The 22506-nt window shown below is 42.6% G+C and overlaps 1 protein-coding gene across 7 annotated transcripts in view; it reads left to right on the forward strand.

Moving 5' to 3' along the window:
- SH3KBP1 (SH3 domain containing kinase binding protein 1) overlaps positions 1-22506 on the forward strand; it is a 328394-nt gene that overhangs the window by 112319 nt on the left and 193569 nt on the right. For all 7 annotated transcript variants that reach the window (XM_075913646.1, XM_075913587.1, XM_075913595.1 and 4 more), the window contains one exon: positions 3064-3187. In XM_075913646.1, the coding sequence (XP_075769761.1) occupies positions 3064-3187 (124 nt within the window). The remainder of the gene's footprint in view (positions 1-3063; positions 3188-22506) is intronic.

The raw sequence follows: 22506 nt of genomic DNA on the forward strand, positions 1-22506 counted from the left end.
AAGACGACTAATGTTCTGACATACTAGCTCCTTCCACCTAAATTGTCAGTATCCATTTGATATTCTCAAAAATATTCTGTCACTTAGAGTTGCAAACTTAGTTTGGGAACTCCAGATTTAGAATGAACACGTTCATTCTTTTTCCATTTTAAGATTTTAAAAATATACTCTTGTAACAGTCCATGTACTGGATTAGTCTATTTTTAAAACATATTGTTACCTTTTTAAAATACATATGTATTGCTGACAGGCAGAACCAAATCTAGGGGTTTAGTGCAAGAGCTTGAGCTAAAAGCCAACTGACTCTCAGCTAAGTGATTCAAGTGCCACTAAACGGACAGTACACCACACCCAGAAGCTGTGTGGGTTCACATGCATCATTTTTAGAGTATACTTATGGATCACCTGTAGTAAGCATAGGGATAAGATACTATGCATGGCTTGGGAAGCCCATGCAGTGTCACACTTTTATTCCTTAGAAGTGCAGTATTATACAACTTCTGCTTTCAGAGATCTGTGCATTAATTGCATCCCACGTTGCATGTATTTTGGAAAGTGGCAGACAGCTCAAGTTCGTAGAAATAATGAATAATACTACAATGGTTAAGTAGTGTTATTTTGGTAGCTACATTTTAACAAAAACCTTGAGGAAAAATATCAGACAATTCACAAAATTGCTGCTTAAGACATTTTGGGCCTGAAATAAAGCCCAAGTTTAGATGTTTGTGAGACATTACAACAAAAAAAATTAAAAGGTGAGTTGGTGGATGGATCTCTCGCCTAGAACTTGGGAGACCCAAGTTCAGTTTTGTGCTCCATCACAAGTTTCCTGTGTGACTTCACAGGGATGTAATGAAGATTGTTAAAGTTCATGTGGTGTTCAGATATTACGATGATGGGGCTTTATAAGAACTGAAAGGAGAATGTATTTTAATGTCTCCATGAAAAGTTTGTGAAATGGTGCTCTTTGCATATGTTGAGTGAGTATTAGAGCTTTCAATTAACATGCATTAATGCCTGTGATTAATGCAGTCCAGGATTAACATGTTAAATTTTTTAATGTGTTAATCGCAGGTGTTAAAGCTGCACTGCCCTCGAAATGCCACTGTGGCGCTTCGAAGGGGCAGTGCAATGTGGAGCCTGGGGTCAGCTGGGGACTCCCCAGCTGACCCCAGGCTCCATTGCCCCTTTGAAACGCACGCTGCCACTTTGACCCCGCTTGGGGTCCGTGTTGCAGTGCCCCGTTGATGAGCCACCACGGCACTTCAAAGGGGTGCTGTATGGAGCCCAGAGTCAGCTGAGGACACTAGCCGACCCCGGGCTCTATGCCGCAGCTTCCAACCGCAGCCCCATTGAAACACCACTGCCCCTCTGAAATACCGTAGTGGCTTTTCAAAGGGGAGTCACACTCGATTAATCACACAATTAAATTTTTTAATCACGTGACAGCCCTAGTGAGTTTATTTTTTAAATTATAACTAATTAAAAACTATTGTGAACACCTTTACTCTGGCTCCAGCGATTAGGAAGGGAATGGTATTGCTTTGATGAAAGTTCACTCCACTTGTTTTTCCCTGTCCAGTGCTAAAAGGACAGTCTATTTAAAAGGTAGTCAGTAGCAACATATGTTCCATCAGTATTTGTTGGTATGATACCTGCCCTAGGTGACCTTTCCAATATTTGTAGTGCTAGTCAGATTTTCCTATTTGAAAAACATGTTTTCCTACCCCCCTGTTGCTTTGTTGAAGCAGCAAGAGGGTAAAATGACTTACTTTTGTTAAGGCAGCTAACTTTGTAGGTTACTTTGTGCTATGTTATCAAATGCACAAGTATTCATGTTGGAACAATGGTGAAAAGTATTTTCCTGTAATCATTCAACTAGAATAATCTTAGGCAGTGGTGGACAACCTACAGCCCATTGGGGTTTTATGTGTGGCCCATGAAACATTTGTTTTCCATTCCCCACAAGCAGGATTATCAGATTCTGCTGGTGTTTGTCCGTGTATTTTTTTCCCTACCAATATTCCCAAAGTGACGTGCATGCAAAGGAAGGATACATAAAGTGAGGTGTGTGCTGATTGCACACTATATTGACTGAGAGCTGTGTGCTCCCTCTGCATCCAATCAGAGTGCTGCCATGGTTCAGTTGGCAAATCCTGCAAACTCTAGATATGCTAATTCAGGTACCAAAACTATCCTTTCCCATTGGTTATGACAATCTTGTGGCCCACTGAAATGATGGAGGGCCATTCATGCAGCCCCCTCACTAGCCTAGGTTGCCCATTGCTGATCTTAGATATTACTAGTAAAATAGGACAGACATTTTAGAGAAAGAAATGTTATTACACTGGTGAAATTAACCCTTTAAAGCACTGATTAGGGAACATTTTGATAATTTATTAGCCTGAATATGGCTAGGTTTTAATTGTGGCATTTCTGCATGCAAATATGTCCAGGGATTGTGGAAGAAATATATTGTGGCTATAAACACACTAACTATAGCACTACAGCAGTGTGAATTAAAATATTATTCTTATTGTGAGAAGGAAGGAACAGTTTTAAAGATTTTAGCTCTCTCAATCTTGAGTTGCCCACTAGGTGAATTTCAACATTAATTTCATTTAATTAAATGTATTTGGAAGTCATTAAGTATGATAAACATGAGTTAAAAATGTCTAGTTGTTTCATGCATTGGGGTGGCAGTAACCTGGCACCAGTGTAACTGTACAATAGTAAGAGTGTAACTCTGTTTTCTGCAGCGAGAGGAAGAATAATTCTTATTATTTGGGTTATTTGGGATATTTGCCCTCTGAAGAAGTGGGTTGTGCCATGAAAGCTTGTCATACCATCTACGTTTTTTGGTTAGTCTCTAAGGTACTACAGGACCATTAATTGTTTGTTTTCCAAATTATTGTGAAATTTTAAAATATGGTGAGTCTAGTTATCAGATTTTGTTCCTTTGGGAATTAAGTTCACATCTGTGACCTTTTCCAGTACTGGGCACTTGAGTTAGTGTTCTTTGAGACATCTTGTAAGTTATTTTTCCTATTTCCTCCCATATAGGAAATAAAGAAGGATATGAAGAAAGAAAGTATTGCCAACAAACCACCAGAGAAGCCCATAGATGAAGTTTCCAATGGAAACCCATTACTGTTTTCTGAGACAATTATTAGAACCACCAGAAAAGGTACAGTATATCAAAATAGACACTGTGGTTAAACCAATTTACTTTGTTCAAAAAAAATTAAAATAATGAAACATAAGCTTTTGTTGTTTTTAGTGTTAAAGCACAGCATTTATACAGTTGTGAATGGCTGCTGTTAATGTTGGGAAGATGATAAAAATCTTTCTTTGGACTGACACAGATGTAGTCAGTATGCCCATTTTCATTTGCAAAAGCACAGCTCCTTTCCTTCTAAAGAGATCTTGCCAAGATTTATTTTAATTAAGAGAAGCTACATGGATGGATTACTGAAGCTTATCAAACTGACTGCTAGAAGCATGCAGAGAGAGAGAGAGAGAGAGAGAGGCACTGTCAGAAAATTTCAGTCCTGAATGTATCTTTTTCACATTCTTTCCCAAACAGAAGATGTGGTGTGATTTGTTTTTTAGGGTCCTAAAAATGATGCCAGGAGATGGGTAGAGTAGCAGAGCTCTCCTTTCTCTCTCCCCCCACTCAACACCTCAGACGTCTTAGTGGAAAGAGAAGAGATAGAAAGTTCTTTTTTTCTTTTCCAGTAGATGAGAGGATGGAGCTTCAAATTAATGAAACACTGCCTACACCAAATCTGATATGAAAGCTATAGCTTTCAGCTCTGCCTCTTGCCATCATCTGGGGATGGCGTCAGGGCTTCTTAACAGGGCAGTGTTGCCCCACTTTTATATCTGTATACCAGATGGTTGGTGAATTTTTCAAATGCTGCCTCCTTCCCACAGCTGTCCCCACTTTCAGAAACACTGCACCAAAGTAACTGAGTAGCCTAAGACGTAAATTGTTTTCAGAGCATCCACTGATTTGGGGTTTGTTGTCATGGTTATCACTAGAATAGCAACAGGGCAAACCAGTCATCCAGAATGGGGTAATTTGAGGGAAACCTGACAAGCACAAACGTGACGTTCGTAGATAGCCCTCTGCCCCTAGTTATACATGAGGAAACAAAGTTAAGTAATTGGGTTACCATGACAAATGTCCCCATCTTCAGCCTCTTAATAACCAGAGTAATTTTTTAAAGGTAGTAAGGTGGTTACCAAGAGCCAGATTGAGACCACCAATTCATGTCACAGAGATCACTGAACATGTGTCAGATGATAGCTGTTCTGTGGTCAGTACCAGGCTAGAATGAGTTCAGATCAGTAAATTAGGAGGTGTAACCCCCTACCCATAAACCATCGAGTCAACTACTATGTATGTGTTAGATATTAAATTGACCATTCTGGACAAAATATTTTTAATTAGAAAAAACATAATGGCAAACTAAAAACTTTGAATTTATTTAGTGTCTTTGAGCAAACTATCACATTCTGAATTGAATCAATGCAGTTTTAACAAACGTAATGCTGAAACTAAGCTGAGAAACTTAATACACTTGTCTAAAAGTTATTATATAGCTATAGATAGGTTTGCAGGGAATAGATTTTTTTTTTATTGGTAAATGTAGATTTTTCTTTTCCCATACAAATAGAGTTGCCAGCTCTCCAAGACTGGTCTGGATTGGAATCAGTGATGACTATTGAAAGCAATCCAGGAGATTTTAACAAAATGACATTGTCACGTAGGGAAAAAATCTCCAAGAATAGCTTCAGTCAGAGCTAGCAAACCTGCAAACAAACAAAATAAAAGATGTCCATTGATAATAATTGAAATGTACAAGTAGATAAAGTAAGAGAAATCTAGTCTGAGAACATATTCGCTTGATTTAAAAGCATATTTAAGAGGAATTTGATAAATTTGGTCTTTAAGGTTTATTTTTTGAAATTCACATTGTGTTCATAATTAAAATGTAAGGCTTCTTAGCAAAGGTGAAAATAAAAAAAGTCCTAAAAACTGTCAGCACAGAAGCAAATCACCTTGTCTTGTTTTTAGAAGATAGTACTTTTTTCACATAGAACAAATAACTGTTGGCCGAGAAAAAGGTAGCAACCTTGATGTAAAATGTTTAATCCATTATTTACACATTTCTACAGTGTACAAAAATATAATAGTCTCGATCTTGAACCCAGTAGACTGTATATTCAACCTTCATCTGTAAAATAAGCATACAATATTCTTAATATCAATTTTTCCAAAATGTCTCCTTTTAGTAAAAGGCCTTCATTTTCCTTTGTGAGTTTAACTATAAGACAGGTTAAAATAAATCACTCTCAAGAGAATTGGAAAGTATTTCCTTCCTCTTGACATTTGATTCTAGTTAAGTTAAACATTAAGAGAGAGTCCAGATTTTCTGGCTTAATATTAAAGCATAGTATATCTACAGTTTAATCTTTATATTTTGGAAAAAGATATAATTTTTCCCTTTTTTATTTTTATACACAGACTCAGTCATTGTTGCTTAATAGTCTTAGTATTTACTGTCAGTAGCCTTGATTCTGCAACTTGATCCATGCAAGTGAATCTTTGCACCTAAATAGATCTAGTGGGAGAATCAGGGCCTAAGAATAGTATAGAGAATTTTTAAGAATTGAGAAGAAAGGGTTAATTGCCATGCAATCAGTTGAGATCAGATCATTATATATCTTTTATGTTTTCACACCTGGGTTAAGATTATACATGTAATTTGTAATATGGAGTAATTGTCCAAGTTTGGATCTGATTTTATATTCCGAAGGCTAACTTGGAAAAGGTGGAATTTTATCTTCAAAAAATCTTAAAAAAAAAAAAAATGGAACTAGCCAAGGGATCCGTTTCTGTATTAAGACCTGATTGCATCTTCTCTCTAATAACAGTAATATTCCCAGTTTGTATTTGGCCAAAGATGTTGAAATGTTTCACAAAAATTAATCTTCCCAACACACTAGTTAACCAAAGTGACATTGAGAACTCACATGTGGCTCAATTTCATTTTGGTAAAGACAAGCTTTTCTACAGCTAAGGGCAAGAGAAGCCTAAGTTACCAAATCATCTGCAAAATCCTGAAGCACCAGTACCAAGTCACCTGGCTGGGGCCGGCTAGTACATAGATAACATAACATTATCTACGGGACCCATTGATTAGATTGACAGATAAGCATTAAATGAAGTAGGAACAGGGTCAGTCATAGAGAGTGTTCTGTTATTACTCTTGGAAATAAAGATCTGTATTGTTGCTCATTTAGACAGCCTGCACGGCTAAGGACAGAGATACCAAATTGTTACTGTGGTATAGCACCTAAAACACAATGTGACACACATTAAAAGGGATGTAAATCAGCAGGTGTTCTCTAACTTTAGCTCACTTGTGATTGTCATGCAGCATTACTTCCTCAATTTTTATTTTCACTTATACTGAGTGTGTAATACCAAATTGTAGCACTCTGTACATCAAAACATCACCCCAGAAGCCTCATATTCACCACTGTAACCATAATTTTGTGTTCTGTACAAAGTATGCCTTATGAGGTATCATTTTGAAAATCTTGATCTGTTGTGATCTGTTGAACATGAATTATCCTGTTGGATTGTATGTGGTATCACATGCAGCTGTATGAAGTATTGTTGTGTGTACGTGTTACTGAAATATGTTGTGAGCTTGGAACATCCACAGTCAGCCTTTCAGGCACAACAATGGAGTAGCCAGACATGTTGATATCCCAGAAATTGTATACAATGGAGACTGAGGGCTATGTTCACACTTGAAGTTGATTGACAAAACTTTTGTAGTTCACAAGTGCTTAACGATCCTGCCCTCAAACAACTAGGCTAGGTCTATACCAGTGGTCCCCAACGCGGTGCCCGCGGGCGCCATGGCGCCCGCCGGGGCATTTGTGTGCGCCCACCAACAACCTGGGCCGGCCCCGCCCTCGGCGCGCAGCGCATTGGAGGCGCCGGCCCCAGGCACGCGACATGCACCGGCGCCTGGTGCGTGGTGCTCGGGCAGCCCCAGCCCCGGGGCACATGCGGGCGCGTGGCACCGGTGCCGGCCCCAGGCGCACGGCTCGGGCGGCGGTGCCAGCCCCGGGCCCACGGCACAAGGCGCTCGGGCGGCACAAGGCGCTCGGGCAGCCCCGGCCCCAGAGCACATGCCGGCGCAGGGGGAAAGGGCATCCCCGCCCCTGGCGTGCCCCAGGATGCGCGGCCCCACCCCCCGGGCGCCCGGCGCGAGTGGCCCCGCCCCCGGGCGCCCGGGAGCCTCTAAAGGTTGGGGACCACTGGTCTATACTGTGCTCTCTGGCATAAGAAAATATGGAAATGAAGCGAAGCGGTAAATATTGCCCCACCTCATTTGTATACTTAATGAGCAGCCATTTTGCACAAGGGGCTTTTGTGCAAAAAGGCGCCATCTACACGGCTCCTTTTTGCACAGAAATCCCCTCTTGCACAAGAGCCGTTGTGACGGACCTGGCCGTGTCTGGGCACAGCTGAGGGCGTCCGCTCAGGGCGAATTGCTCAAATCCGGGGCTCCTTACAGTCCCCCTGACTGGCGACCTCTCCACACAGGCCACAAACCAGTCCCACAGAGCGCTTCAGCAACCTGCCTGAAGCCTCCCGAGCAAAACCCCTCCGACACCCCAGCAATATCCGTGCCCCAGATGGCCCCGGGCCCCATACACAGGTGGGGGGTCCTAACACCCAATCCCACCAACCCCGAACAAGTCCTGTCCGGTTCCAAGAAACCAGCCACAGATCCCTGGTCAATTTACCCTCTGGACCTTACCCACAAATCACGCTGGGCCAATCCTTTAGAATCTATATCTAAAGGTTTATTATTACAAGAAAGAAAAGCATGAGAGTAAGGTTATTAAAGTACAGTACGTTACATGCACCGAATCTCCCAGTCCTTGATGCAGGCTCTAGCAGAGATGTTGCAGCTGCTGGTTTAAAAGTTCTTATTGCACATCCTACGATCAGGATGGGTTCACAGGTCTTCCGGGCTCTTCAATCCTTGCAGAGCTGCCGCTGGGATGAAGTGCTGAGCTGAGAACCAAAATGGCATCGACCACATGGCCTCTTTATACCCTTCCTGGCCTCTTCTAGTATGCAGCAGGTCACCTGGTCCTCAGCCTCTCTCTGCTGGCAGCTCTTGGGTCTCCGCCCTCCTGCTTTAGGTGTGTCTTTGGGCCATCAAGGGCCATTGTTCCACAGGGCTTCACTACTCAGCCTGTCTATAGCAATGCTCAACCACATTCACAGAAATATTCAGCTTCCACACAGATTACAGATTCCTACCTACACACATAGACATTATACACTCACATAAATAGCGTACATAAGATCAACAAACAATAATCTCCCATTCAATACCCCACACGGCTCCCCCCACACCAATTTCTGGGGCCAACACCCCCACCTAGGGGTGCAGCAGCGATCTGGCTGCTTCCCTCCAATTCAGCAACGTGACAGCTGTTCTGCCGCTTTTTTCCAGGCAGGACTGCTGTTGCGCAAGAGGGGGTTTTTGCTCAAAAAGGAGCCGTGTAGATGGCTCCTTTTTTGCGCAAAAGCCCCTTGTGCAAAATGGAGGCTCATTAAGTATAATATAATATATGGAGATATACCATCTCATAGAACTAGAAGGGACCTTGAGAGGTCATTGAGTCCAGTCCCCTGCCCTCACAGCATCCCTGACAGATTTGCCCCAGATCCCTAAGTAGCCCCCTCAAAGATTGAACTCTCAACTCTGGGTTTAGCAGGTCAATGCTCAAACCACTGAGCTATCCCTCCCCCTATTCACTGCTTTACCTCATTTGCATATTTTCTTGCACAAGAGAGTGCAGTATAGACATAGCCCTAAAGTATGGCCATGGCAAGTGAAAGTGTGACTTCTGTTTGGTGGGCAGCAGGACTCTCCTGCGGAACAAGGGAAAGCGGGCAAATAGCGTTCACACACACTGACTTTTAGAGGAAAGGGCTATATCAGCACAGCTTTGTAGTGTGGACATGTGCTCAAAGACACAATGGGGACTGCTTGATCCAGATGAGCAGATTTCCTTCCCTTAGTCACAAGCATAGATCTTTCCAGTCAAGTTGGAAGAAACTATAAAGATGGGACGGGACATCATGACTTGGCCTCACTCCCCCCACAGCTCTGTATCTGAACGCATGCCTGATAGGCAAAGACTTTGAATGGGGGCAGGATGTTCCAGGGCTAGCAGAGAGCCCTAGCTGGGGTTTTAAACTGTATCGTGAATCAGGTTACGGCACTGCTTCATTCAAGTCTGGTTTTATAGAACTTAGACTGCACATTTAATTTATTTCTTAGCCAGGGTGTCAGAACAGAAGTGATGGGGCGGGAGAAGAGGGGGTTAGGGTGGAGAGCAGCACCAAGAGGCTTTGGCCTTTTTTGAAAGTGGATGGACCTGGCCCAACCAAGTCCCCTACCCCTTCTCTTTCCTCTGAGGCCCACATCTCCCAGCCAGGCTGGAAGCTGGATCCTGTCTGTAGTAGGCCCTGAGAGCAACCACTGGCCCATGTCTCTGTCCCCTGCCCAGGCAGGTCCATGGCTCCCCACAGCTGCCCAGATCATTCTTACCAGGGCTTGACTGCAGTGCTTTTGCCCCCAAGGCATCACCCTCATCCCAGGCCAGAAGCCAGATACAGGCTAAGAGCTGTGGGGAGTCAAGGATGGGGGAGGCTTCAGAGGCCTGGACATGGGCCATGTGCTGCTCTTGGGGTAACCCCACCCCAGGCAGATGGAGGAGCCTGGACTCTCCAGCTTACCTCTGGCTTGGCTGGTGGGGTGGGACCCCCTGTTTATGGAACCAACTTTGATCTCTATGCTTAATGCCTATAGGCACTTAAAAAGTATTTGTAGTTAATAAGCCTGTATTGAATTTTACCTAAAATATAAGTTGAAGTGCTTGGAAAATCTCAGCTCAGTTTACGTAGGCTACTCTAGTTCATCCTGTCCACATTGAGGGAGGGGTGAATTGAATAACAAACTTACACTAGTCATGAGTCTGACAAGGGCAAGAGGGTACAGTTCTGAGGTGCAAAGCTGGGGTGGGGATTGGCTGGAACTTCTCTGGTGAGTGGCTAGAAGAAGCATGTGTGTAACTCAGATGGGTGTGTCCCTGCCCTTGGCTGTCTAAGTGCAGTGTTGCCTGAAGTTTGTAGTTTGCCAAGATCATCATGGTGTGAGAGAGAGCCCTTCAGCCGTCCCATAGTTCAAGTTGAATCCTGGGATCCCTGTCACACTTCTATTAGATGTTGCTTTGTCTCTGAGCGAACAGGTAAGTTTGATTTCTTCACCTACATCTGATTGGTATTTGAGCTTAGACACATGTCCGGGTGGACACTCACCATCATGGCGCCTCATGCCTGTAGCACTGGGAATTAACTTGGAAGTAGGGAGCATCCCTCTGGTGGGTGTCCCTCTGTGTCCTCTCTTCACGCTCCAGCTCCAGACCTGCATCACTCTGACAGCGCTGTTCTCTTCAGGACCCTGCCCTATGGCAGTGCCCACTCCAGTGTGTCTCAGTGCCCTTTGGGGGAGAGGGGTGTTTTTCAGTCTTAGCACTCTGGGGTCCTCCCCTTCCAGGGAACCTCCACCTCCCCTATACCCACCTCTGTGACCCATTGCCAGTCATCATCTAGCCCCTGTCACAAACTACAGTCTGAAATGGCCATTTGTCATTGGCAAGGGGATGTGGACCTGCTGCCTATTGCTATCTCGGTTGCCCCCTCTGCAGCCCTTGTACTCTCAGGCCTTGCCTCAGGCCCTGCAGCCTGGGAGTGAAGTCAGGCCAGAGCTCCCCAGCCCTGCCTGCTTTTCCCCAATACTGCTCTGTCTTGGGAGGCCTCCAAGTTTCCTTAATAGCCAGGTCCTTCCTGCTCCCCAGCTAGAGCAAGTTGGAGTCTCTCCCTCCCAGGGCCCTTATTTATACAGGCCCCAGCTGTATTGGCAATATCTGTCTCAGCTGCAGGCTTTGTTCTCAGCGCTCTACCAGGGCTGGGTTTTACCCTTAAAGGGACAGTGCAGGGCAGATGCCCCATCACAACACCCATTGCATTTTTATGATGCTCTTAGCATGTCAGAAGAAATGCCTGCTAACTGAAAAATTGTCACGAGTGGAAGTTAATATGCTTTCAGTAAGGATATACAGGTGATAGTTTAAATTTCAACACCATTGCTGTTTGTGGTGAACTCCTTTATAGCAGTATGCACAAAAATGTTCATGGGGTAATCTGCTCCTGCAACCAAGGAAAGAGGAGGGTTCCCGCCCACTCCCTCCCTGAAACAGTGCATTACTCTGCGTGGGTCCATTCAAACCTGTTGTCTTCCTAAGAGAGCTTCCTGTTCCTTGTCAGAACCCCGTGATTTCCTTTCAGGAGACTGCAATCGTTCAGGCTGACAAACAAAAGCTGTTTTAGCTTCTGCCTTGTGCAAAGTACCATGAAGGTCTCTCTTTAGCAGACTGTAAAATAAACAGCCAGCAGGCTTCTTTTCCTGTGCAGGATGAGCTGAAAGCAGGAATAAACATAATCTAGATCTTTTGGCTGCAGGTGCAACAAAGCGTAGTCCGAATGAAAGCTGAGATTTCCCACTTTGATAGGCGTTTCAGTTACTTCGGTACCTACGAGATTAGTGCTTTTTTCCTAGGACTGTCTCCCTCGCCTGGCAGCTGCCATTCTGTCTCCTGTCTGCTCTTGGCTGGTGAAGACTGAGGAGCACCATCCCACTCTGAGCTCTAGCCATTAACTTTTGCTTCCCAACCCTGGAGCTTTGTGACTTTCTTCCTTGGTTCTGCACCCAGCCATACTAGGATCCTCAGGACCAGCACAAAAATCATGGTCTGGATGGTCCCTGATTAAAATACATCATTTGTTTGGAACACATGCCAAATGAAAATGACCAGGACTTGTCAGTGGCTCTGATGAAGCTGGCCCTGTGAAGACTGAAAGATAACTCCAGAACTGCAGTCTTTATTGCCATGGGTGATCTCCCAATGGTAAAAAATATACTGACTAACTTTCTCAGGGCACATCTACACAGTAGGGCTAAATCCAAAATAAGCTACACGCCTCGAGCTATGTCAATTGGGTAGCTTAAGTCAAAATAGCTTATTTTGGCTTTTGGCGCTGTCTACACAGAAGGAAGTCCAAGAAAGAGCACTCTTCGTCTGACTTTCCTTACTCTTTGTGAAATGAGGGTTACAGAAGTCGGAGTAAGAAGTCCTCCAGCTCACTGATATTTTAACATTTTATGTTGAAATAACTGCTTGTAGCGTAGATATGGACAGTTATTTCAGAATAATGTTAGTTATTCCAAAATAACACTACTGTGTAGATGCACCCTCAATGGTTATCCAGGTGCTTTGATGGAAACAAGTCACGCTGTCTATACTGGGTTAGCTGAGGAAGAGAGTGGCATGATTTTGTATCTATGGTTGTAATGCATCACTCAGTGCTTTGGCAATAGGTGTTTCATTTCATTTTAAATTATACAAATAAAAAAGGGGGGGTTGCAATCCTGTGAGCATTCAGCTTTCCTATTTCTAAGACATGGAGGATACATACTGAATAGGGGGGCAAGATTCATGCCTTGCTTGGGGTTTGACTAGGTTACGAAATGGCTAATAGGGTAAAAGTACCACTGAAGCCTTCTTCCCAGGGATCTGCTCATCCTCCTTTTCTTTCAAAAAATGAGTGGGTACATATGACTAGAGGACTCCTCAGAATGTTCCTATGTGGGGAGTTTCAGGACAGTTGGTGCTGGCACTCCTTGCTACGCTAGGCTGCTGATTTAGAAAGACATGACTTCCATCCTCCTGCTGGTTTTGTGCTGTGGCTACAGCATTTTCCACCCCCTGCTTCTCTCTTCTGGGTGAGGATAAAAAGGAGTGAGGTTGTGATTATTCAGCTGCACTCACTAGGAGAGCCAGGGCAGTTGAGGCAGCTGGTTGATAGGACCATATCAGTCAATGAGTGATTTTTGGGGTGTGGACAGAAAGCAGTGCCATGAAGATCTGCCAGGGTTTACTTTTCATTGTGATATTGTTTAGGGACCTACTTAGCTTGTGTAAATGAGAGGTCTCAGAGTAACTCCTAAGCTAACATTCATGTTTCTGCCAATTAAGATTTATTTTTATTACATTTGTCACAATACTTCTAAAAACGTACATGTGCTTTTGTTTAATGTATGTTATCTCTTTAAAGTTGGTGCTCTGTTACAGATAATGACATATAATGAGCTATTTTGGCTACATATGAGATGCATTTTTCTTACGGTGTTTATTGTGTAGTTTGACTCGAGTCAATCTATCCTATAATATTGTGGAGGAAGTTACTTTACATTTGAGACCAGAAGGAAATTGAGATCAGTGTCTGTAAGCTTTACTCTTCAAAGGAATGACATTTAGGAGTCCAAATGGGAATAAACATAAGAGGAAGTGACACATGGACTAGCATTTTGAGAACACAAGACAATGAAACATATAGAATAGCATTGTAGAAAATGCTTTTCTTCCTTTGTGTTGTCAATCTGTTGATACTTCTGATAACATAACACAAAATTTTACTTGGAAGTTTGCTGTATTACATAGTTCTCATATTGATGTATGTTTTGATTAAGGGAGAACTTGGTTGTACTTTGAATCTGCTTTTTGATGGTGTTTTTACTATGACTCTGTAAACACCCACAACCAAACAGCTCTAAACAAATATAGTAATTAACCTCAAATCATGAAAGATTGACTATTTGGAAGCTGAGTCCAATACAGTTGTTATAGTGCCACATGTTTTGTCCTGTTGTATGATCTGTCACCATTTCCATCAAAACAACTTATTTTCAGAAATTATTATAGGTTTTAAAAGCATTCTCCCAGCTAAAGTGCGACATACATGGTATGAGCCAGTGTGTGCGTTTGGGATTGTTTCTCTTACACAACTCAAAACATTTTGATTCCTATGGTTAAAACCTACTAAAGTCACAAAGAATAACAAGTTAAATTAATGGTGTTAGGCAAGAAAACTCCCTTGATAAAACACAAACTAGCAGGCTGTTGATAAATGTGTAAGCTAGATAATTCTTGGGAAGATAGAATTACCAGGTATGTAGACTCTCATTGTTCTGAGTCTGGTAATTGAGAGGCACAGTGAGACCCCAAATGTTTGTTCCTCTTGTGCATTGACATGAGTCCCTGTTGGTTCCTTAAGAGTTTTATTACTCTAATTTTTCATTGTTTGTTTTATCAATCATCTTTCAAAAACATCCATTCCTCCCATGGCACACTTCTGTGTATGCCTTTTCATTTTTCTTTTGGGCCAGGAAAAAATGTAGTTTTTGCTAAATTTGAGTGATAGTGCTTTTTAAAGAACTATCCCCTGTATCCTATGGAAATCTCATTGCATCTATTAGTACTATGATGTTATGGAAATGATACTGGAATGAAGATTTAGATCGGGCTTCCCTTAAACCTCTCTCTGCAGTGCCTTCAGTTCAATGAAGCATTTTGCTTATTGCATTGGGTATGATGGTGTCCATTTAAGAGTCTTGAAGCATGTTACAGACACTATTTAATGTAGCTTCACAGCACACTGATTGGATGTGATAAAAAATGACACAAGGAATACTGTACTAGTAAGTGATTTTTATTTCCTGGCTCCGTGCTCCTAACATCGGTCAGGGTTACAAAAGGTAATTATACCCTGTCATATCACAGGGGTGGTTATTCACTGGCTTTATTGGCAACTTTATTTTTTACATATATGGAAAGTGAAACACAGGTTAAGACTGTGTGGCCAGTGGACGATCAAGATGCTAAAGGAGCACCCAAGGAAGACAAGATTACTGCAGAAGAGCTAAATGAATTCTTTGAATCTGTCTGCAGTGCAGAAGATCTGGACTGCCTCTGTTTGAGGTGTCAGTTAAGAATGTTTTGGAACAAATTCATAAATTAAAGAGTAATTATTCACCAGGACCAGATGGCATTATACCAAGAGTTCTAAAGGAACTCAAACATGAAATTTTGAAACTACTAACTGTGGTGTGTAATCTTAAATCAGCCTCTATACCAGATGACTAGAGGATAGCTTGTGAAATGCTGATTTTTAAAAAGGGTTCAAGAGGTGACCATAGTCATTAAAGCAAGCCCAACCATTCAGACAAAATGATGGGGTCTAAATTAGCTGTTACTATTAAAGGAAGAAAGGTAACACACAACTCTTATGCTCTTGCATAGTTCTCTGAAAACATCTGCTAAGAGTGAATGGGTAGTCAAAAAACGTTAACAATGTTAAGAGCCATTAGGAAAAGGATAGACCCTAAAACAGAAAAGATCATAATGCTAGTGTATAAATCCATGGCATGCCCTCACCCTGCATATCACATGCAGTTCTCATTGCCCCATCTCAAAAAAAGTTATCTTAAAATTGGAAAAGAAACAGAGAGAGGCAACACAAATGATTAGTGTTATGGAACAGCTGTCATACAAGGACAGATGAAAATGACTGGAACTGTTGATCTGAGAAAAGAGATAACTAAGGGGGGATTTGATAGAAAGCTATAAAATCTTGAATATGGAAACACTGAATAGGTAAGTGTGGTTTACCCACAACACAGGAACTAGAGATTATCTAGTGAAATTGATGGGCTGCACATTTAAAACATATATCTAAAAGTACTTCTTCACCCAACACACAGTACACACGTGGAACTAATTGTTGGGGATGCTATAGAGGCCAATAGTATAACTGGATTCACACCAGACTAACACGGCTACATTTCTATCATGGATTCACAAAGAATCTGATAAATTCCTAGAGGATGGCTCAAACTAAGATGGTCAGGGAGGCAATCCCTTATTCTTGGTGTCCCTAAATCTCCAAATGCCAGAAACTTGGACTGTATGACAAGGAATGGCTAATTTCAAATTGCTCTGTCATGTTCATTTTGTCTGAAGCATGTGGCACTAGTTGCTGTTAGAGGCAGAATACTGGGCTTGATGGCCCAATTGCTCTGAACCAGTAAGTTTATTTTCTATTGACCTAAAACTAACTTTATTTTCTGCATGTAAAACTTTTAAGGGCCTACGCCAAAGATTGAGGTAAATGAAAAGATGCATGATGACTCTTTAAATCAGGGCCTGAGTACTTAGTTTTCCATATGTCCCTTTTCCGCCATTCAGGAATCTCCCCAACGTCCTCAGCCGTGAAGACTGAAGCAAAGAAATCATTTAGTTTCTCCGCAATGGCTTTATCGTCCTTGATTGCTCCTTTTATAACTCGATCATCTAGGGGACCCACAGGCTTTTTAGCAGGCTTCCTGCTTCTAATGTACTTAAAAAACATTTTGTTATTTCTTTTTGAGTTTTTGGCTAGCTGTTCCTCAAAATCTTTTTTTGCGTTTCTTATTACATGTTTACACTTGATTTGACAGTGTTTATGTTCCTTTCTATTTATCTCATTAGGATTGGACTTCCACTTCTTAAAAAATACCTTTTTGTCCCTCACTGCTTCTTTTAAATGGTGGTTAAGCCACGGTGACTCTTTTTTAGGTCTCTTGCTATGTTTTTTAATTTGGGGTATACATTTAAGTTGGGCCTCTATTATGGTGTCTTTAAAAAGTTTCCATGCAGCTTTCAGGGATTTGGCTCTAGTCACTGTGCCTTTTAATTTCTGTTTAACTAACCTCCTCATTTTTGTGTAATTCCCCTTTTTGAAATTAAATGCCAGGGTGCTGGACTGCTGAGGTGTTCTTCCCACCACAGGAATGTTGAATGTTATTATATTATGGTCACTATTCCCAAGAGGTCCTGTAACAGTTATATCCTGGACCTGATCCTGCACTCCACTCAGGACTAAATTGAGAATTGCCTCTCCCCTTGTGGGTTCCTGCACTAGCTGCTCCAAGAAGCAGTCATTTAAGCCATTGAGAAATTTTATCTCCGCTTCTCTTCCTGAGGTGACATGTATCCAGTCAATATGGGGGTAATTAAAATCCCCCATTATTATAGAGTTCTCTATTTTGGTAGCCTCTCTAATCTCCCTCAGCATTTCTATGTCAGTATCGCTGTCCTGGTCAGGTGGTCGGTAATATATCCCTACTGCTAATTTCTTATTATTGGAGCATGGAATTTCTATCCATAGCGATTCTATGGAACATGTTGATTCACTTAATATTTTTATTTCATTTGATTCTACATTATCTTTCACATACAGTGCCACTCCGCCACCCACCCGGCCTGCTCTATCCTTTCTATATATTTTTATATCCCGGTATGATTGTGTCCCACACATTTTCCTCATTCCACCAGGTTTCAGTGATGCCTATTATGTCTATCTCCTCATGTAATACGAGGTACTCTAGTTCACCCATAGCATTTGTGTACAAGCACTTTAAAAATTTGCCACTGGTTATTTGTCTGCCCTTCCCTGATGCATTGGATTCCTTTGTATGCGGTTGTTTGTCAGCTCTGGCCCATGGTTTGCCCTCTCCCCTCCTCTCTTTCTGACTACAGCTTAGAGAATCTCTATCAACGGATTCTCCTCTAAGAGAAGTCTCTCTCCGATTTACGTGCATCTCCGCACCAATCTGCTTTCCCCCATCTCTTAGTTTAAAAACTGCTCTACAGCCTTATTAATGTTTAGTGCCAGCAGTCTGGTTCCACCCTTGTTTAGGTGGAGCCCATCCTTCCTGTATAGGCTCCCCCTCTCCCAAAAGTGTCCCCAGTTCCTAATAAATCTAAACCTCTCTTCCCTACACCATCGTCTCATCCACGCATTGAGACTCTGAAGCTCTGCCTGCCTACCTGGCCCTGCGCGTGGAACTGGAAGCATTTCCAAGAACGCCACCATAGAGGTCCTAGATTTCAGTCTCTTTCCTAGCAGCCTAAATTTGGCCTCCAGGACATCTCTTCTACCCTTCCCTACGTCATTGGTACCTACATGTACCACGACCACCGGCTCCTCCCCAGCACTACACATAAGTCTATCTAGATGCCTCGAGAGATCCGCAACCTTCGCACCAGGCAGGCAAGTGACCATACGGTTCTCCCGGTCATCACAACCCCAACTATCTATGTTTCTAACGATTGAATCACCCACTACTAACACCTGCCTCTTCCTAACTGGCGTTCCCTCCCCATCAGAGGTATCCTCAGTGCGAGAGGATCCCGCAACATCCTCTGGGAGGAGGGTCCCAACTACGGGATGGTTTCCCTCTGCTCCCATTAAATGCTCTGTTCCCTTGAGACTTTCATCCTCCTTAAGAACACTGGGGCTCTCAGACTGGAGGTGGGACAGTACTACAGTGTCCCGGAAAGTCTCATCAACATAGCTCTCTACCTCCCTTAGCTCCTCCAGTTCAGCCACCCTGTCCTCCAAAGCCCGAACTCGGTCTCTGAGGGTCAGGAGCTCCTTGCAACGGGTGCACACATACGCCACCTGCCCACAGGGCAGGTAATCATACATGTTACACTCGACACAATAAACAGGATAGCCCCCACTCTGCTACTGGGCTTCTGTCTCCATGTTTGTAATGAATAAGTATAAGTATAAACTGGGATTCTTTTTAAACTTCAGGAGTATAGATTATTCTAAGAGTTAGGTTTTAAAGAAGGACAGAAGTCACTAGTGCCCTCTAAACTCCCTCTCCAAACTCACTGTTAGCTGCTCCTGGTCGCGCTCTCCCTGGTCGCTGAGTCACAGGCTTATATAGCTCTGGTAGCCCCTCCCCCTGACTGAGGCTCAGCCAATTAACAGAGGCTTCTAGATTTCAAACCTTTTAGAAGCTCCTTCAAACAGACAAACACAAGCTCAGCACACTGCAAATAACTCCCCCCCCCACACAAACACACACTCCAGACAGCCACTTACCACAAGGGTCCCGTTTTTACTCTTCTTTTACCTGGAGAACTCCCTCTCCAAACTCTCCTGTTACCTGTTCCTGGTCGCGCTCTCAATGCTTAATTAAAAAGAGTAGAGACTAAAAGTGTGTTTCATTAAAGTTCATCTTGAACCAACAAAATAACCTTGTTTTTCACAAAAAAATTATAGCTTTTAAACTTACTACTGTTTACTGGAAATAAAAGAAAGAGTCTAGCTATTTGCCACACTACCAGGTTTTTTTTTACGTTCCAGACCATTTACAGTGCCCATCTAACTTTGCCGTTTGCTTCTAAAATCTGTCAAAGCTGTATGGAAAAACAAGATGAAGATAACATTCCTGCAAAATTATTGGCAATAGATCCCTTAAGTAGGAAATAGGATTTTCATTTTCTCTTAGTCATTTACTATTTTGATCTTAACTAGTTTGCACAGAAATGATTTTTTACAAAGAAGAAAACAGATTTATGGAATTTTGTAAAATATGGCATTTTAAAAGACCAAGTTACTGGCAGTTTTGAAGGAATGAAAACCAGAAGAGGCTGGTGTGCTTTACTTTTATGGCCCTGAGCTATCTTGAAAGTGGTGCAGTAACTTAAATTGTAATGCACCTGTAGAAATGAGGGAACTAGAGGTGAGGCAAATATTTAAACTTAATAAATATTTGACCCTCTGGCTGTGTCCAGACTCAGGGGTTTTTTCGGGAAAAGTAGCCTTTTCCCGAAAAAACTTCCCCTGCGTCCAGACTCAAGCCGCGTTCTTTCGAAATAATTTCGAAAGAACGTGGCTTTTCTTTCGATGGCGGTAAACCTCGTTTCACGAGGAAGAACGCCTTCTTTCGAAAGTTCCTCTTTCGAAAGAAGGCGTTCTTCAATGTAAATAGGGCTTCCTCGAAAGAGAGCATCCAGACTCGCTGGATGCTCTCTTTCGAAAAAGCGGATTGCTCTTTCGAAAGATCCGCCTGCAGTCTAGACGCGATCTTTCGAAAAAGGCTCTTTCGAAAGATGCTTTCGAAAGAGCCTCTTTCGAAAGAAGCCTGCAGTCTAGACATAGCCTCTGTGTAGAACACTGTTTTGCTGTGTTCTGGGGTTTTGCCACTAGTGGTGCACTAGAGTTTCAGAAGCTTGATAATTCACCAGGACAAGAAGCTTGATATAGTCTGGAATGCTTCAGGTTTTAGAGGAGTTTGATATAACAGTGACTTTATTTCCCTTGCATCCTCATTATAAAGGTGTCATTTGGTAGTAGTCACTTCTCAGGTTTTCAGTAGTCTTCTTTATCTGTGTCAATGCTTAAAAGTAGAAGCAGTTCACATATTGGGGTCCAAAGCTTACCTTAATGATGAGAAGATGCAGTTACTGTCATCTTGGCCTTGTTGCTCTTTGGAGTTTCAAGATAAGACCCCTTTTGATGTTGGATTTCAACCAACTTTTGAAGAGGGAAAAACACAAATTTGTCTTGAGAGGCTGATATGTGCCATACACTTTTATGAACTTGAAGAATCCTACTGTAAAACTTCTCATTTCATTTTCCAAATGAAAATATTTAAAGTATAGAACCTGGTCCTGCTTATGTCTGTAGAGTCTTAGGCTATGTCTAGACTGCAGGCTTCTTCCAAAAGAGAGCGTACACACAGCAAATGCTCTCTCTCTCATTTGTTGTGATTACTATGGACCAAGTGGCCACCAAGGCACCTGTGCTTTTTCCTGGAGGCCTCCTCTTTAGCGAAAAACCCCATAACCTCTTCCCCATCCACACACGCCTTTTTCCGAAAGAGTTCTTTCAGAAAAAGGCTTCTTCCTCGTAGAAAGAGGTTTTACACAGCAATGAAACAGCCCCACAAGCCCAAGTCAGGTGGCATGGGCCAGCTGCAGGTTTTTCTTTTCTGTGTAGACATAACCAATGCAGCCCTAGGTGCTTTTTCCTGAATGTGCCTTTTGAAGTTGCATTCTTTGACTTCTGTCTGCCTCTTGTAGCATTGTATTATAACAGTAATGTGCAGATCTAAGTAAAAGTTTCACCTGCTTATATAATGACACCCAATTATTTAATTTAAACTCTCTTAATTATTTATAATTACTCTTTCACCAACCCTGTCTTGGACCATCTTTGTCAAAATACAAGTTAAGAACATAAACAGGGACGCTAAATGTCGTGAGCAGCTGTATGTCTGAGGAATTTTCATTGTATATTGAAGACACTTTTTTCCCTCCAGCTGGTTACGTTACTTCAAATAGAAATCTTTCTAGTTAACAAGAGAGACCTCAGAGTGCTGAGGAAGGGGTCTGTTTGGTTTTTCAGGCTTACTGGAAGATCTGAAGGGTTCTCAGTTTGGCTTCTCCAGATGAATCATAGTTGTGCTCTTGTAACTCACAACCACTGGGTGTAGTTCACTGTCACATGTAGTGGCACTTAGACCACTGAGCCAGAGCGAGTGAGAGCGAGCTACCTGGGTTTTAGAGCAGGCTGTTAGAGGCTCATGCACAAAGTGTCAGAGGTACCAGGTTCAGGTCTTCCTGTTGGTATTACACTATCATGAGATCGGGGCATAGTGGCAGGAACTAATGCTGTGGAAGGTGCTGCAGCACACCCAGTTTTATTTGCAGGGTCTTGACTGCAACCCCACTCCCAGGTTCCTCCTACTGCTGGCCTTAAGTCTGGGGCTGCACTCCTGGCCTCATACCTGGGCTCCTGGCTGCAGGAGATCTGTTCCTGGCCCTGCACATGGGGGTTTGGTTCTTGCTGGCGGCCACTGGCTCCAAGTCTATGGCCCTATTCAACACCTTGTATCAGGAAGGACTCTGTACACAGATTTCTGGCTGCCGCTGGCCCTGCACCAGGCACTCTGCTCTTTGTCCCATATGCCAGGTTCCTTGTCCCCTCTTCCTTGCTCACGTTCCACCCAGACCCCAAGCCAGAGTCCCATTCCTGGCCTCAGATGTGTGTTGGGTATGTGCAGATGGGAGTAAAAGGGGGGCAAGGTAAAAAGTTTGGGATGGGGACCACTGGCTTTCAGCTCCCCCATGTAAAAAATGTTCCATTGACACTGTATCTGTGAACAAGGAAGGGTGACAAATGTTTGAGAAAAAGCAGAGTTTCTACCCAGGCTTACTGCTACTGAGGTCATAGATTCAGCTCCTCCTCAGCACCTCATTCTGTTAGGTTGAATCAAAACAAGCTGTCGGGTGCTCTAGAAATCTAGCACTCACTGAGGCTGACCCATAACAAAGAATCAGAAAAAAAATATGTTGCTTAAGAGTTGTCAGAAACTTTTTTGTTTATTTATCTTCCATTAACTCCTTGAGAACTCAGCCAGATAGAATCCCTAATTTCCTACAGGCTGTACAAAGCTATAAAGACAGTTTCTGTCTTGAAGAGCTTACAGTCTAATTTAGGGCAAGGCATCAGAAGTGAGCTAATTAACAATAAGATGGGGGATAAATGTAATATGATTGTGCATTAATGCAGTTATAACAATATCCCAAATTCATGTAAAAACAACCACTGCTTATTACTTTCTTCAGTGTGTTATGTGCTTTTGTGTGGGCTCT

Source organism: Pelodiscus sinensis, chromosome 1, assembly GCF_049634645.1.
Source record: "Pelodiscus sinensis isolate JC-2024 chromosome 1, ASM4963464v1, whole genome shotgun sequence".
NCBI classification, from domain to species: Eukaryota; Metazoa; Chordata; order Testudines; family Trionychidae; genus Pelodiscus; species Pelodiscus sinensis.